Genomic DNA, 16,995 nt, shown 5'->3' on the forward strand with positions numbered 1-16,995 from the left:
AGAAAGTGGAGTTGACATTACGATATTATAGATTAGCTTTATTTGTCACACGTGAGAGATGCCTCCGTCGGTCAGGGTCGACCATGGCTGTTGCACCCTGGCTGTCTCGATACACAACCCACGGCAGTACAATATTGTGTCATGGCTGTTGCCCCTGTAACAGGCTCCCCCCCCCCCCCACACAGTTGATGAACCCCAAAGGAGCAGCAGTTCGGCATCAGCGGTGTTACAGAAGTTGCCAGTCAGCGTGGAACTGAACGTAGGACTGCCTTGGGAACTCCAGCTCCAGATTTGCTCCAGAAGCCTTCCCCATGAGTGGGTGCAGCCTAGAGGCAATGGAGGTTTGAGGTTTTCTTCCCCTGGATGAGCTGATGAACCCCATCTGCCCAAAGAGACTGGTTTTAAGGCTCCAGAAACCCACTTTTGCCCCTTCTCCTGCCTGCAGAAACAATTCCACGAGGCTTCGTCGCTAAGCCACACCTGAAAGCCAGGAGCTGGGCTTGATTGTCAGAGGCTATTTGAGACGCACACCATTGTGGGAGCTTTACCCCATTACCACACCAGCTATAATACACTTAAGGAACCAGCTACAATGAAACATACAGCGAAATGCGCCACTTGTGTGAACGCAGTACGAGGATGTGTTGGGGGCAGCCCACAAGTGTCGCTGTGCTTCTGGCACCAATATGTAGCTTGCCCACAACTTACTGACTGACCGCTACATCTTTGGGCTGTGGGAGGGACCCACAGCACCCAGAGGAAGCTCATGTGGTCACAGGAGAACATACAAACTCCTTACAGGCAGTGGCGGGAATTGACACCTGATCAGCGGGACTGTAAAGCGTTACACAGAACATAGGAAATTACAGCACAGTACAGGACCTTTGGCCTGCGATGTTTTACTGACACTTTAATCTATTCTATGATCGATTTGATACTTCACTTCATTTTTCTAACATCCATGTGCCTACCTAAAAGTTTCTTAAACTTATCTGCCTCTACCACCATCCCTGGCATCCACCACTCACTGTGCGACAAACCTACCTCTGACATCCCCCCAATACCTTCCAACAAACACCTTAATCACCCCATTTCCAACCTGTGGAAAGCCACTCGATTAATGCCTCTTATCATCTTGATTATACCAGCTTCTACCCCTCGTCTGTGCACTGGAGCCCAATTTACTGCGGCTAACCACCAGGGCATTGGGACATGGGGGAAACTGAAGGTAAAGGTAAACTCATATGGTGACAGAGAGAGCGTGCAAGCTCCGCACAGACAGCACATGAGGTCGGGATTGTACCCAGGCCTCTGGTACTGAGAGGTGGCTGTGCTACCAGCTGTGCGTAACACTTTGTATCTTTCACCCACTGCTAATCCACCAACTTTCCTTGGGAAAGTTTCACCACACCCTCTCCACAGCCCTGACAACTTTTTAACCAGGATTAGAGAGCATGTCTTATGAGGATAGGTCGAGCGAGTCAGGTCTTTTTTTTTTGGGGGGGGGGAGTGAAGGAGGATGTGAAGTGACATGATAGAGGTGTACAAGATGATAAGAGACCTCAATCGAGTGACTATTTTCCCAAGGCAGTAATGGCTTATATGAGAGGGAATAATTTGAAGGTGATTGAAGGAAGGTGTAGTGGGGACGTCAGAGGCAAGTTGTTTTTACACACAGAGTGGTGGGCGCATGGAACACACTGCCAAGTGTGGTGCTAGAGGCAGATACATTAGAGCAGGGGATCCCAACCTGGTGTCCTTGGTTAATGGTGGGGGGGTGGGGGAAGGTCCGTTGCAATTAAAAGATGTAAGGGACCCCTACCATTGCACTGCACTAGAGGCATTTAAGAAACTCTTAGATGGATGAAAGAGAAATGGAGGGCTCTATAGAAGAGAAGGGTTGGATTGACCTTAGAGTGGGTTAAAGGTTGAGCACAACATCATGGCCCAAAGAGTCAGCACTGTTCTATTAACTCACTTAGTGGAGAATACCAGATTCACGCACCTCCCCCCCCACCCCCACTTCCCCACGACTCCAATCATTCCAATGCCATCTGAAGCTCTACAACCTCACCACTCCAACCCAAGACACTTCATTATAAGACTTCTGTCAATGGCGGGATGTGTCCGTGAAGACTCACCTCTCTCAGATGATCCTTGACATCTCCCAGCATGGCGATAACTTCCTTTGCTGGTATTGTACCTGGATCACCAAAGTAAACAGGGTTCAAAGTTAATACGTTATCAAAATATGTTCATATAACCATAAACTACCTTGAGGTTCGCTTTCTTGCCATTTACGGGAAAAATAAAGAAATACTTTAGAATTTATGAAAAGCTATATATGACCAAAGACTGACAAACAACCAGTGTGCAAAAGAAGACAAATTGGGCAAATAAAACAAATACTGAGAACATGAGTAGTAAAGTCCTTGAAAGTGAAGTGAGTCCATTGATTGTGAAATCAGTTCAGTGTTGCAATAAAGTAAGTTATCCATGCTGGTTCAGGGCCTGGTTGTTGATAGGATGCAAAACTGGGCTGAGAAATGGCAGATGGCGTTCAACCCAGATAAGTGTGAGGTGGTTCATTCTGGTAGGTCAAATATGATGGTAGGATATAGTATAAGTGGTAAGACTCTTGGCAGTGTGGAGGATCAGAGATCTTGGGGTCTGAGTCCATAGGACACTCAGAGCTGCTGTGCAGGTTGACTCTGTGGTTAAGAAAGCATACAGTGCATTGGCCTTCATCTATCGTGGGACTGAGTTTAAGAGTCAAGAGGTAATGTTGCAGCTATATAGGACCCTGGTCAGACCCCACTTGGGGTACTGTGCTCAGTTCTGGTTGCCTCACTACAGGAAGGATGTGGAAACCATAGAAAGGGTGCAGAGGAGATTTACAAGGATGTTGCCTGGATTGGGGAGCATGCCTTATGAGAATAGGTTGAGTGAACTTGGCCTTTTCTCCTCGGAGCGACGGAGGATGAGAGGTGACCTGATAGAGGTGTATAAGATGATGAGAGGCATTGATCGTATGGATAGTCAGAGGCTTTTTCCCAGGGCTGAAATGGCTAGCACGAGGGGGCACAGTTTTAAGGTGCTTGGAAGCAGGTAAAGAGGAGATGTCAGGGGCAAGTTTTTTTTAAACAGAGAGTGGTGAGTGCATGGAATGGGGGGCCAGCGACAGTGGTGGAGGCGGATACGATAGGGTCTTTTAAGAGACTCCTGGATAGGTACATGGAGCTTAGAAAAATAGAGGGCAATGGGTAACACTAGGTAATTTCTAAGGTAGAGACATGGTCGGTACAGCTTTGTGGGTCGAAGGGCCTGTATTGTGCTGTAGGTTTTCTATGTTGCTATGGAAATAACTGTTCCTGAACCTGGTGGAGTGGGATCTGAAGCTTCTGTGCTAACTGCCTGATAGTAGTAGTGAGAAGAGGGCATGCCAAGTAACAACAATGTGCAGAATCACATAGATTTTACACAGTTACACCGACAGGTAGCACAAAACAGGGTCCTCTATTACACAGCTGCATGGGACAACCCTCGACAAGCACCAGTGTAACCTTTCCTAGATGTTTCAATAGGTGCATTTAATGTCAGAGAAATGTCGACAATATACATCCTGAAATTCTTTTTCTTCTTAGGTAACAACCTTAGATGTTGGCAAGCCAGGAGTTGAGTAAACATCGTGTCTGCACTGCTGTATGAGAAAGATCTAGTGGGTCGGGCTCCCCGCACTGCCAGCCAGGCCAGGTGTCAATGCCTGTTGGTGAGTTCGGGCAATGAGACCATTTGGTCTCACCAGTCTGTGGTAGCATGTATATCCCACTACAGTTTCTGGTCATCTTTCCTCTGTTAAACTGTTCGATTGTGCTATAGAATTATTATTCTTTTTGTAGTTTAACCTTCTTATTCTTGTTTGTATTATTATATAATTCATTATCATTATGTGCCATGTTGTATGATGTGAGAGACTACGGTCTGTGACCATGATAGTTCTTGGCAATTTTTTTTTTTACAGAAGTGGTTTGCCATTGCCTTCTTCTGGGCAGTGTCTTTACAAGACAGGTGACACCAGCCATTATCAATACTCTTCAGAGATTGTCTATCTGGTGTCAGTGGTCACATAACTATGACTTGTGATATGCACCTGCTGCTCATACGACCATCCACCACCTGCTCCCGTGGCTTCACGTGACCCTAACCAGGTGAGAGGGGGAGCATGCTAAGCAGGTGCTACACCTTGCTCAATAGTGACCAGCAGGCTAGAGGAGGGCAGGAGTGCCTCACACCTCCCTTGGTAGAGATGTAACTCATTTACATAATTACCTAATGAAAACGTTCAGTGAATTTCCCAATAATTCTGGCGCAGTTGCCTCCGTGTTTTTTCCAGAAACTTTTCGGTTTCAGTGGCAGGTACCACATGACTTCCCTGGAGAGCAAAGGGCACGATGAGGCACAGGCAATGCTGTGGTCATTCCACTGCAACCAAGGAAGACCTCAGTTTGTGACGCTTGCTCATACCTCTACACCCGGACTTCTGTGGTTGAGAGGGTGGAGCTGCCCCAGTGTAATGGCTTTTCCACTTTAAAAACTCCCCGGCACAGGTCTCCTGTCATCTTCGCATATGACAGACAGCCACCACCTCAATGTACTTGTGTTTTGAAGTGATCTGCACAGACAGCCTGCAAAACTAGGTTTTTCACTGTTCCTCTGTACACGTGACATTAATAAACCGACTTAACAATTCTAAAACTAATGGGGATCCAACGATCAACGATGTAACGAGGACAATCACCTCTATCGCTGGCCAGCATCATCAGGAGATGTTTGTCATGTTCACTGGGTTTGCTCAGGGATAGCAGCCAAGAGGATGTGGGAGTACTCAGTTTTCTTGAGAACGATTCCGCCACAATCTTCAGCAACTCCAGTCCATTGTGGGATCGAAAAACTTCCTGGACAAAACACATTGTTTTTTTTACAAACAATGTTTAGAGAGTGAAAAAAACACAAAGCATTGCTTGTCTCAAAAGGGGAACAATATTGCCTTGATAAAATTATAAACAGTGACATAAAGAGGCCATTCAGCCAGTTCTGTCTGCTGTATCTACAGCAGGTGCAACTCAAGAACACAACACCCATCATCAATGAGTGAACTAGGGCTTTCTCCTTTTGATGACAGGCGACTTGATAGAGGAACACAAGGCCATATGACATAGAAGCAGAATTAGGCCATTCAGCCCATTGAATCTGTTCAGCTATTCATTATGGCTGACTTATTATCCCTCTCAGCCCTATTCTCTTTCACCTCCCCCATAACCTTTGACACCCTAACCAACTAAGAACCTATCCAGTGCTGCTTTAAATCTACCCAATAACTTGGCGTCACAGCCATCTGTGGCAAAGAACTCCACAGATTCACCACCCTCTGGCTGAAGAAATTCCTTCTCATCTCTGTTCTAAATGGACATCCTTCTATTCTGAGGTCGTGCCCTTTGGTCCTGGACTCCCCACTATAGGAAACATCCTCTCCACATCCACTCTATCGAGGCCTTTCAGTACTTGATAGGCTTCAATTAGATCCCTCCTCATTCTTCTAAACTCCAGCAAATACAGGCCCAAAGCCATCAAATGCTCCAAAGATGTAAGAAGCGTTGATAGGGTCGACAGCCAACACCATTTTCCCAGAGAGAAAAAAGCTAGATCAAGGGGGCATAATTTTAAAATGATTGGAGGAAAGTGTAGGAGGAATGTCAGAGGAAGGTTTATTTTAAACACAGTGAGCGGTAGATGGCAGGTTGGATCTGCGTCTCTACCAAAGGAGGTGTAAGGTGCTCCTTCCCTCCACTAGCCTGTAGGTCACCCTTGGGCAAGGTGCAGCACCTGCTTAGCCCCCTGTTCCCTCCCCCCCCCAGGGTCAAGTGAAGCCATGGGCGCAGGTGGTGGATGGTCGTATGAGTAGCTGGTGCGTACACAAGTCCTGGTTATGTGACCACTGACGCTAGGCAGACAATCTCTGAAGAGTATTGATAATGGCTGAGGTCACCCCTCTTGTAAAGACACTGCCCAGAAGGTGGCAACCAATTCCACAACCTATGGACTCACTTTCAAGAACTCTACAACTCCAGTTCTCAGTATCATGTATTATTACCACTGTTATGAGTGATGGACAGACCTGATGGACAATGGGGTGCAGAGTTAACCATTTCCCCCCCTCCTGAGAACCATGAACTATTGCTGTTGTTATGCTGCTCATGAGAGAGAGATAAAACCCAGGCAAGAACATCTGCTACAGATAAGAGGGGGAGAGAGACTGTTGATTTACTGTATTTTGTCTCTTCCTGGATTATTTACCTTCCACTACAAGGACTTTGCTTTGCTCGTTAACATTCCTCAGGAGATAGCAGGAGTGGCCTGATTTGATGGACACGGTCATTCAGAGTTGATGGATAGCTGAGACCCCATGAGTGGGGATAAAAGACAGGTCTGGAGAGACACCCTCCAGACACACCAGTGGACACTGACTGAGTGTTGGGAACCCACAGAAAGGTGGGGGCTTCAGAGACCGAACCAGGAGATCGGTCAGTAAAACTCACAGTGTTACAGCAGGGCTGGTGGGGACTTGTGTGTGTGTCCACTCATGCCAGAGTGACGAGTCCCCCACAGAAGAACGGTCTAGCTGAAGAACAGAGGGGTCATAACTGAATGGCCACTACGATATGACGAATTAAGAAAGCCACAAAAGGTTTGCCTGCCGCAGCTGTTGCTGTTACATCTCGCTCGCTCTCTCTCTCTCCAACGATTTCAACACAACAACCATAACCACCTCAGCATTTATGAACTGAACTCTATACTTTCCTATGACAATTCATTTACCCCTAGACATCAATAGAGCTTGTTTATTATTAATCCTACACTTTTAGGTTTATTACTGCTAACTTGTTTTATATGTATATTTGCATTTTTGATATTGTATTGTGTAGTTTACTAATAAACACCTTTAGTTTGGTACCACCAGACTCCAACGGATTCTTCTTTCTCTGCTGGTCAGACACCCAGTTACGGGTATGTAACACTAGCATTATTATCTTTTTTGCTATTGCAATTTGTCTTCTTTTGCACATTGGTTGTTTATCAGTCTGTGCTTGTCTGTATTTTTTCACTGATTCCATTGTATTTCTTTGTTTTGCTGTGAATGCCTGTGAGAAAATGAATCTCTGGGTTGTATGTGGTGACATATACTGTATGTACTTTGTTAGTAAATTTACTTTGAACTTGATTCCAGCTTCTGCAGTCTCTTGTGTCTCCAAGAAAGACAGGACTTCAGTTGGGAGTGAGAACCAAAAAATTCATGATGAACTGCTGTGACTAGTTAGGGTGTGGAACTCACTGACAAGGAATTGAAGGCAAAGTCTGAGGCAGTGTTTGCTACTGCATGTGATTTGATGGCTGCAAGGCCTCGTTCTTCTGTGATATGCCCGTGGTTCTGTGCGATTTGCAACTGCAAGAGCACACAGCAGTCCTCATCGAGGGGTCAGCGGTGGAAAGGGTGAGCAGCTTCTAGTTCCTGGACGTCAGCATCTCGGGGGAATCTATCCTGCACCCAACACATTGATGCAATCATGAAGAAGCTTCACCAGTGGATATACTTCATCAGGAGTTTGAGGAGATTTTGGTATGCCTCCACTCTAGCAAATTTCTACAGATGTACCATGGAGAACATTCCGACTGGTTGCATCATGATCAGGAATGAAGGGGCCACCGCACAGGACTGACAAGAGCTGCAGAGTGTCGTAGACTCAGCCAGCTCCACCTCAGACACAAGCCTCCCCGCCATCAAGGACATCTTCAAGAGCTAATGCCCCAAGAAGGCAGTATCTATCACTAAGGATCCTTGCCATCTGGGACATGCCCTCTTCCCACTGCTACCATTGGGGAAGGGGTACAGGAGCCTGGAACCCACACTTAACAGTTCTGGAGCAGCTTCGTGCCCTCGGCCATCAGATTTCTGATTGGTCCATGACCCACGATTCAAATTACAATAAAAATATTCCTCACTATTCCTCTTTTGTAGTATTTATTTTTATTGTAAATTGTTATGCCTGCCATGGAACAACAAATTTCAGTGACGATAAACCTGAATCTGATTTGTGTCTTCACATTGCAATACCAGCAATGCCCTGTTGATGGCGCCCAATGGTAACCAATGCCAGTTGTGGGTGTACAAAGGACTGCAGCCCATTCCAACCAAGTTCCAAAACACTCATGTATGCAAAATCCTTCCTCCACTTCCACAAAACGCCAAATTAAACCAAACCACTTCTGCCTACAGATTTCTCCATTCCCTGCACAATAAAGCATGGTACAGGCCCTTCAGCCCACATTGTTGTACCGACTATTAACCTACTCCAAGACAGCGATAGCTACAGCCACAATAGTGGCTATATTTCATTTGGAGCTTGAGGAGACAAAAGACTCTCGCAAATTTCTGCAGCTGTACTGTGGGGAGCATTCTAACTGGCTGCATCATGATCTGGTATGAAGGGGCCACTGCACAAGAGGGTAAAAGGGCAGAGAAAGTTGTTAACTTACTCAGCTCTATCATGGGCACTAGCCTCCATAGTATCCAGAACATCTTCAAAAGTCAATATCTCAAAAAGGCAGCATCCATCATTAAGGACCCCCATCACCCAGGACAGGCCCTGTTCTCATTGCTACCATCAAGAGGTCATTCAAAAGCCTGAAGACACACCCTCAATGATTTAGGAACAGCTTCTTCCCCTCTGCCATCAGATATCTGGATGGATATTGAACCCATGAACTTTCTTTTGCTCTCTTTTTACACTATTCACAATTTTTTATATATATTTCTTATTGTAAGCTATAGTTTTTTAAATTGTGTATTGCATTGTACTGCTGCCACAAAAAACAATAAATTTCACAACATACGCCTGACTCTGATCAATCTAGCCCTTCCCTTCCGCAAAGCCCTATGCCTATCAAAGAATTTCTTAAATGTCCCTAATGTATCTGCCCCCTATACTTCCTCCACTCACCTTAAACTAATGCCCTCTGGCCATTGCCACCTAGGGAAAAAGTCAGGCAGTGTCAGGCTGATGAAGGGTCTTGGCCCGAAACATCAACTGTTTATTCCCCACCACAGACGCTGCCTGACTTACTGAGCTCCGCCAGTATTTTGTTTACAATTTTGTTCAACCTCTCCTTCTAGCTCCTAGCCTTTAATCCAGGCATCATCCTGAACAACTTCTGTACCCTCTCCAGAACCTCTACATCCTTCCTGTTCTGGGGTGACCAGGAAGTGTGAAAGTGTATCATCTTCATCACCCAGTGGGTCTCCCCTGAACAGCTCTGTGATTCACCTTCTGCGTACCACCAGCATTTTGTGAGAGTCATTGGACCTTTTTTTTGCTCAAAATGGAACAAACTGTTAGAAAAAGAAAATCTTTTCTGTGAAAGATGAGCTTCATGCACTTGACGTGATCAAGACTAAAAGTCAAACTCAAATAGGGGTGTTTTAGGAAGTTAGGTCAACACTGGGTCAGTTTGAACGCTGATTTTCTTGAACCCTGATATAGTGCTGCTTTTTCGCGATGACATTTTATGGACCCAAATGGTTGTGTTATAACGGGGTTTTACTGTATTTAAGATCATTTGGATAGGTGCACGGAAAGGAGGGGTGGGCCAAACATGGGCAAGTGGAACTAGCTTAGGTACACATCCTGATTGACATGGAGAAGCTGGGCTGAAGGGCCAGTTTCGTTGCTGGCTCCAGGTCCTGGACCCGAAATGCTAACTGTTTCTCCCCCTACAGATGCTGCCTGACCTGCCGGGTGATAAAAACACACACAAAACGATGGAAGAACTCAACAAAGTCTCAGAGCCCCCGAGGACCTCGGCCCGAAACGTCAACTGTTCACTTCCCTCCGTAGATGCTGCCTGAATTGCTGAGTTCCTCCAGCATCGCGTGTGTGTTGCTCAGGAAGCCCAGCATCTGCAGAACCTCTTGTGTCTGTTCCCAGCAGTCTCGGTTTTTATTTCGGATTTCCATCATCTGCAGTTACATTACTTCACTACTGAGGATCGAAGGGAGTGAAGATGAGGTTGTGTTTTTATACTCACACATTCACTGTTTTCCGTCATATTCAAGATCACGTAACTCTTGCCAGCCAGCTTGTTCCAGTCTCTGCAGACAACCTAATAAACTCAAGAGAAGAGAGAGGTGAACAAGGTACAGCAAATTACCCTGAACAAGCTGAATCTGTGAGATGGCCCGCTCTTGATAAACCTGTCTGGACGTCAGAGGGGTCAAGACATAACTGAAAATTTTTAGCAACACACACAAAATATTGCAGGATCTCAGCAGGTCAGGCAGCATCTATGGAAATGAATGAACAGTCGAAGTTTCAGGCCAAGACTCTTCCTGGGTATTGGAAGGGAAGGGAAGGGGGAAGAAGCTGGAATAAGAAGGTGGGAGGGAGGACAAGCTAGAAGGTGATAGGTGAAGCCAGGTGGTTAGGGGCAGAGGGATGAAGAAGCTGCGAGATGATAGGTGGGAAATGTATAGGGCTGCAGAAGGAGGAATCTAATAGGCCTGAAACATCAATTGTTCATTCATTTCCATCGATGCTGCCTGACCTTTTGAATTCCTCCAGCATTTTGTGTGTGTTACTCTGGGTTTCCAGCATTTGTAGAATCTCCTGTGTCACTAGAGGTTTAAGAAATCTTCGAAACGATTTGACAGGTACATTTTCTCTCTGCACCAAAGTGAATGCCCTCATTACATAGGGGCATAGATAAGGTTAATACACAGTCTTTTTCCTAGGACTGGGAAATCAAGAACCAGAGAGCACAGAGGGTTAATGTGAGAGGGGAAAAGTTTAAAAGGGACCTAAGGGGCAGCTTCCTCACACAGAGATCAGATATATACATCACACTGCCAGAGGAAGGAGTAAAAGCAGAGAGGAATACAATATTTTTAAAAATTTATAGCGTGAAATAGGCCCTTCCAGCCTTTCAAGTCATGCCACCCAGCAACCCCTGATTTAACTCTAGCTAATTAGAGGACAATTTACAATGACCAGTTAACTTAGTAACTTTGGACCGTGGAAGGAAACTGGAGAACACAAACTCCTTACGGGCAGTGGCGGGAATTGAACCCAGGTTGCCTGTACTGTAAAGCGTTGTGCTAACCACTATGCTACTGGGCCGCCCCTACTGTCTCATGGACCGAGGTACAGTGAAAAGCTTGTCTTTCATACAGATCAATTCATAACACGATGTAGTGAGGGAGAGCAGGGTAAAACAACTAACAGCTTCGAGTGAACAGTTTAAATGGTTTGGCATGGACTAGATGGGCCAAAGGGCCTGTTCCTGTGCTGTACTTTCCTATGACTCTATGACTTGCAGAACTCATTATGAGCAACGTAAGGTATAGGAACAGAATTGGGCCATTCAGCCCATTGAGTCTGCTCCACCATTTCATCATGGCTGATCCATTTTTCTTCTCAACCCCAATCTCCTGCTTTCTTCTTGTACCCCTTCGTGCCCTGACTAATCAAGAATCTATCAACCTCCGCTTTAAGTACACCTGATGACTTGGCCTCCACAGCCAACTGTGGCAACAAATTCCACAGATTAACCACTCCACACCCTCTCTATCGAGGCCTTTCAATATTCAATAGGGTTCAATGAAATCCCCCCGATTCTTCTGAATTCCAGTGAGTACAAGCCCAGAGCCATCAAATGCCCCTCATATGATAAGGCTTTCACATCCAAAGTCATTTTCGTGAACCTTCTCCCATGTCAGCACATCCTTTCTGAAACTGCTCATGATACTCCAAGTGAGGCTTCATCAGCACCTTATTAGGCCTCAGCATTACATTCTTGCTTTTATATTCTAGATTAATTATATTAATTATAATTAACAATTATTGATCAAATGACTGCATTGAGAGCATCACACACACAATGCTGGAGGAACACAGCAGGTCAGGCAGCATCTATGGAGGGGGCAAATCAGTCGATGTTTCAGGCCAAAACGCTTCATCGGGACTGGAATGGAAGGGGGCAGAAGCCAGTGTTGGCCAGAAGAAACTACAGTCTACAATTAGTGGATTTGAAGAATCAAGGACAGGGGAACCTGACAAGTCAATTGTCTTTGTTTCTCCCCATTTTGTGGACTCTGAACTGATTCTTGCTTAGAGCAACTGAATGTGAACAAGGAATTTCAGGTAATAGAAACATAGAAAACCTAAGGCACAATACAGGCCCTTCAGCTCACAATGCTGTGCAGAACATGTACTTACTTTAGAAATTACCTAGGGTTACCCAAAGCCCTCTACTTTTCTAAACTCCACGTACCGATTCAGACATCTCTAAAAGACCCTATCGTATCCGCCTCCACCTCCATCACTGGCAACCCGTTCCAGGCACTCACCACTCTCTGCGCAAAAAACTTAACCCCGACATTTCCTCTGTACCTACTTCCAAGCACCTTAAAACTGTACCCTCTCGTGCTAGCCATTTCAGCCCTGGGGAAAAGCCTCTGCCTATCCATACAATAAATGCCTCTCATCATCTTATACACCTCTACCAGGTCACCTCTCATCCTCCGTCGCTCCGAGGAGAAAAGGCCAAGTTCACTCAACCTATTCTCATAAGGCATGCCCCCCAATCCAGGCAACATCCTTGTAAATCTCCTCTGCACCCTTTCTATAGTTTCCACATCCTTCCTGTAGTGAGGTGACCAGAACTGAGCACAGTACTCCAAGTGGGGTCTGACCAGGGTCCTATATAGCTGCAACATTACCTCTCAGCTCTTGAACTCAATCCCATGATTGATGAAGGCCAATACACCATACGCCTTCTTAAGCACAGAGTCAAGCTGCGCAGAGCTTTGAGTGTCCTATGGACTTGGACCTCAAGATCCCTCTGATTCTCCAAACTGTCAACAGTCTTACCATTAATACTATATTTTGCCATCATATTTGACCTATTAAAATGAACCACCTCACACTCATCTGGGTTGAACTCCATCTGCCACTTCTCAGCCCAGTTTTGCATCCTATCAATGCCCCACTGTAACCTCTGACAGCCCTCCACACTATCCAAAACACCCCCAATCCTTGTGTCATCAGCAAATTTACTAACCCATCCTTCCACTTCCTCATACAGGTCATTTATAAAAATCATGAAGAGAAGGGGTCCCAGAACAGATCCCTAAGACATACCACCGGTGACCAACCTCCATGCAGAATATGACCCGTCTACAACCACTCTTTGTCTTCTGTGGGCAAGCCAATTCTGGATCCACAAAGCAAGGTCTCCTTGGATTCCATGCCTCCTTACTTTCTCAATAAGCCTTGCATGGGGTACCTTATCAAATGCCATGCTGAAATCCATATACACTACATCTACTGCTCTTCCTTCATCAATGTGTGTAGTCACATCCTCAAAAAATTCAATCAGGCTCATAAAACATGACCTGCCCTTGACAAAGCCATGCTGACTATTCCTAATCATATGCCTCTCCAAATGTTCATAAATCCTGCCTCTCAGGATCTTTTCTATCAACTTACCAATCATTGACGTAGGACTCACTGGTGTATAATTTCCTGGGCTATCTCTACTCCCTTTCTTGAATAAGGGAACAACATCCGCAACGCTCCAGCCCTCTGGAACCTCTCCTGTCCCCATTGGTGATGCAAAGATGATCACCAGAGGCTCAGCAATCTCCTCCCTCACCTCCCACAGTAGCCTGAGGTACATCTCACCTGGTCCTGGTGACTTATCCAACTTAATGCTTTCCTAAAGCTCCAGCACATCCTCTTTCTTAATGTCTATAGGCTCAAGCTTTTCAGTCCACTGTAAATCATCCCTACAATAACCAAGATCCTTTTCCGTAGTGAATACTGAAGCAAAGTGTTCATTAAGTACCATTATTTAATGACCTGCTAAATCTAAGACCATTCTCAAATGAGTAGCTACTGATTATGTAAAATACCAGACCCAGCAAAGAAGCAATCTGTAATCTCGTTAGACTCTGTCTGGGTCGCCTTATTTAACTGGTTTGGACCAGTCAGAGTTAAAAGACACCAATACACAAGGCTGGGATGGGCAGAACCATGAAACAATGTTGGTTGTAGTTCTAGACAAGGACCAGCAAGAAGGTGACCCAGGTAGGGCAGGTGACCTTGAGCCAATGGGATGGAGATTCACCAGTTCAACTGATGGAAGAACACAAGAAGAGTCAGGAGCTCCAAATACGTAGAGGCGAAATCTCTCCAGCAACCGGAGACCAACCATCACCAATAAGGAAACATGGAGATCGGGACCACGAGGAACGCCTGGCCAGCATAAATTTCTTTCTGGCTAATATCTTTTCTCTTCATTGACTGTTCACGGAGGGTCAGCGATTCCAGGTGTACGCACAAGTAGTTAGTTTGTGAACCCACGTGCTTTTTAGTTGAGATAATAAAAGTTACTTGTCGATAAGTACAGATTCTCTGTGCCTCACTGATCATTAGTACAAAGGGTGATTCTTGTAACACCAGAATGAGGTAGGGAGAGGAGGAGGAGTACAAGCTGGTCAGTGATAGGTCAGACAAGGTGAGGGGGAAGGTGGGTTGGTGAAGGAGAGGGAATGAAATGAGAACCTGTGAGGTGATCGATGGAAAAGGTGAAATGCTGAAGAAGTAATCTGATAGGAGAGAAGAGTGAACCAATGAAGGAAGAGGGGCACCAGAGAGAGGTGATAGGCAGGCGAGGAGAAGGGAAAGGGTGAGAGAGGAGCCAGAATGGGGAGTTGTAAAAAAGAGAAGTGGGGGAGTGAAATTACCTGGTTAGAGAAATCAACGTTCATGCGATCAGATTGGGGGCTACCCAGATGGAGTATGAGGAGCTGCTTCTCCAACCTGACCTACAGAGTTTCTCCAGGATTCAGTCAGTATCTGCAGAATCTCGTGTTTATGATCTACCCGATGCATTCACGATGAACCCTGGCGACTGTTGAACCTCCGTGTTACTGGGCCAGAGCAGTCTGTGTGCCGTTCAGTGGTGTTGGTGGGGAGGTGGGTTTCCTTGGTCACAGTAACCAAAGTCAGCTGTTGTGCGAAACCAGCTGGGAGCAACGCATTTAAGAACAGCCAGCGCTCTGTTTTGTGCCCCTTCGACTGTGGCAAGCAGTCAGCATTTAGATTGACTTTGGCAATGAAGATGTGAGCGTCTGTTCCTTTATTTAATTACGCGCTGGTTGTTTTTTTTAAACCACCATTTGATGGAAGCCTCTTTGCATGGACCACCTGCTGCTGTGCTTCCTCTACAGTAGTTGTAGGCTGAGGTCATTACCATGGTTACCAGTGTCAGATCTATTACTGGATTTTGTGCTGGTTTAAATTGACAGGCTGACATTGGGCACATATACATTTGTCACTTGTTACTGACAGAAGACAGACCAGTACAGGGTGTGAGTGGGCGAGGGTGCCGTGCCGAAAGGCCCATCGAGTTTGTTTTGGCCTTTTGAAAGGATGCTAAGTTATACATTCTGCAGAACCCCACATCACACAGTGCTTCTCCCCAGCCCCTATATAACCACCCTCTGTACCTCACTTCCTCCTAGGTCAAAGCCAAAATAAATTTATTATCAAAGTACGTAAATGTCACAATATACTACTTTTTATTTTCAACAATAGTTTTTTTTACAGATAATGAAGCACACTAAGGATCCCACCCATCCATCCAGCCTCCTCTTTGACTTTCTACCATCAGGCAGGAGACTCTGATGAATAAAAACAAGCACGGTCAGGATGAGAAACAGTTTCTTCCCTCAGGCCATTAGATTTCTGAACTCCCTGCCACATCGCATTCAAAGTGTCACCAGATAATTTGTATTGCACCCTACAATATTTAATTTATGCACTTTACCTATGCATAATTAATTCATAATTTAGTTATTACTTTCCTAAGTTATTGTGTGTTATGTGTACTACCGTGCTTTACACCCTGGTTCAGAAAAACGTCTCATTTAACTGTATACATATAGTTAACTGTACAGTATATAGTTAAATTACAATAAACTTGAATTTACAAAGAACTATATGTAAACAAAAAAAATGTGCAAAATTAAAGAAATAATACTCAGAACAGGAGTTGTGGATTCTTTGAAAGTGAGTCTTTAAGTTGTGGAGTAAGGTCAGAGTTGTAGTGAGTGAAGCTATCCATCCACACGATCAGAGTCCTGATGGTTGAGGGGTAATAACTGTTCCTGAACCTGGCGGTGTGGGATTTAAGGCTCCTGGACCTCCTCCCTGCTGGCAGCAGCGAGAAGAGAGCGTGCCTGGTTGGTGGCCAACTACCTCAGAAATTCGGAACGATGGGGGTGGGGGAATCTCATTGAAACCCATGGTTACCGATCGGCTTGGAGAGAGTGGACAAGGTTTCTATCAGCAGGTGAGTCTATGATCTGAGGGATCAGCCGCAAATTAAAGGAATGTCCCTTTAGAACTGAGACAAAGAGTGATTTTATTCCACATTCTGCTATTGTTTCCCCTTGAACAACCTTGACACACAGTTGTGATGAAATTATCTGTATGGACAGCGTGCAAAACAAATTATTTCACTGTACCTTCGAACGTGGAACAATAACAAACTAATTTGCCAATTTACTTACCACTTGCTGGCCCCTACTCCTCCCCCTCATCCCACCTCCTTATTCTGGATTCTGCCCCCTTCCTTTCCAGACCTGATGAAAGGTCTCTGCCCGAAATGTCGACTGTTTATTCCTCTCTATGGATGCTGCCTGACTTCCAGCATTTTGTGTGTGTTGTTCTAGATTTCCAGCCCCTGCAGTCTCTCTTGTGTTATCAATGAACTGAAGAGAATTTGTGAAGAGTATTGATAATGGCTGGGGTCACCCACCTTGTAAAGACACTGCCCAGGAGGAGGAAAAGGCAACTCACTTCTGTAGAAAAATTTGCC

General features: G+C 45.4%; 1 protein-coding gene across 3 annotated transcripts in view; it reads right to left on the bottom strand.

The window, feature by feature from the left end:
- The window catches only part of podxl2 (podocalyxin-like 2), a 59,621-nt gene that overhangs the window by 9,102 nt on the left and 33,524 nt on the right, over nt 1-16,995 (bottom strand). For all 3 annotated transcript variants that reach the window (XM_073072014.1, XM_073072013.1, XM_073072015.1), the window contains 3 exons: nt 10,141-10,215; nt 4,799-4,955; nt 2,142-2,203 (listed from right to left, as the gene is read on the bottom strand). In XM_073072014.1, coding sequence (XP_072928115.1) covers nt 2,142-2,203; nt 4,799-4,955; nt 10,141-10,215 — 294 coding nt within the window. The remainder of the gene's footprint in view (nt 1-2,141; nt 2,204-4,798; nt 4,956-10,140; nt 10,216-16,995) is intronic.

The sequence above is a fragment of the Hemitrygon akajei genome, chromosome 19 (assembly GCF_048418815.1).
Source record: "Hemitrygon akajei chromosome 19, sHemAka1.3, whole genome shotgun sequence".
Classification (NCBI taxonomy): Eukaryota; Metazoa; Chordata; class Chondrichthyes; order Myliobatiformes; family Dasyatidae; genus Hemitrygon; species Hemitrygon akajei.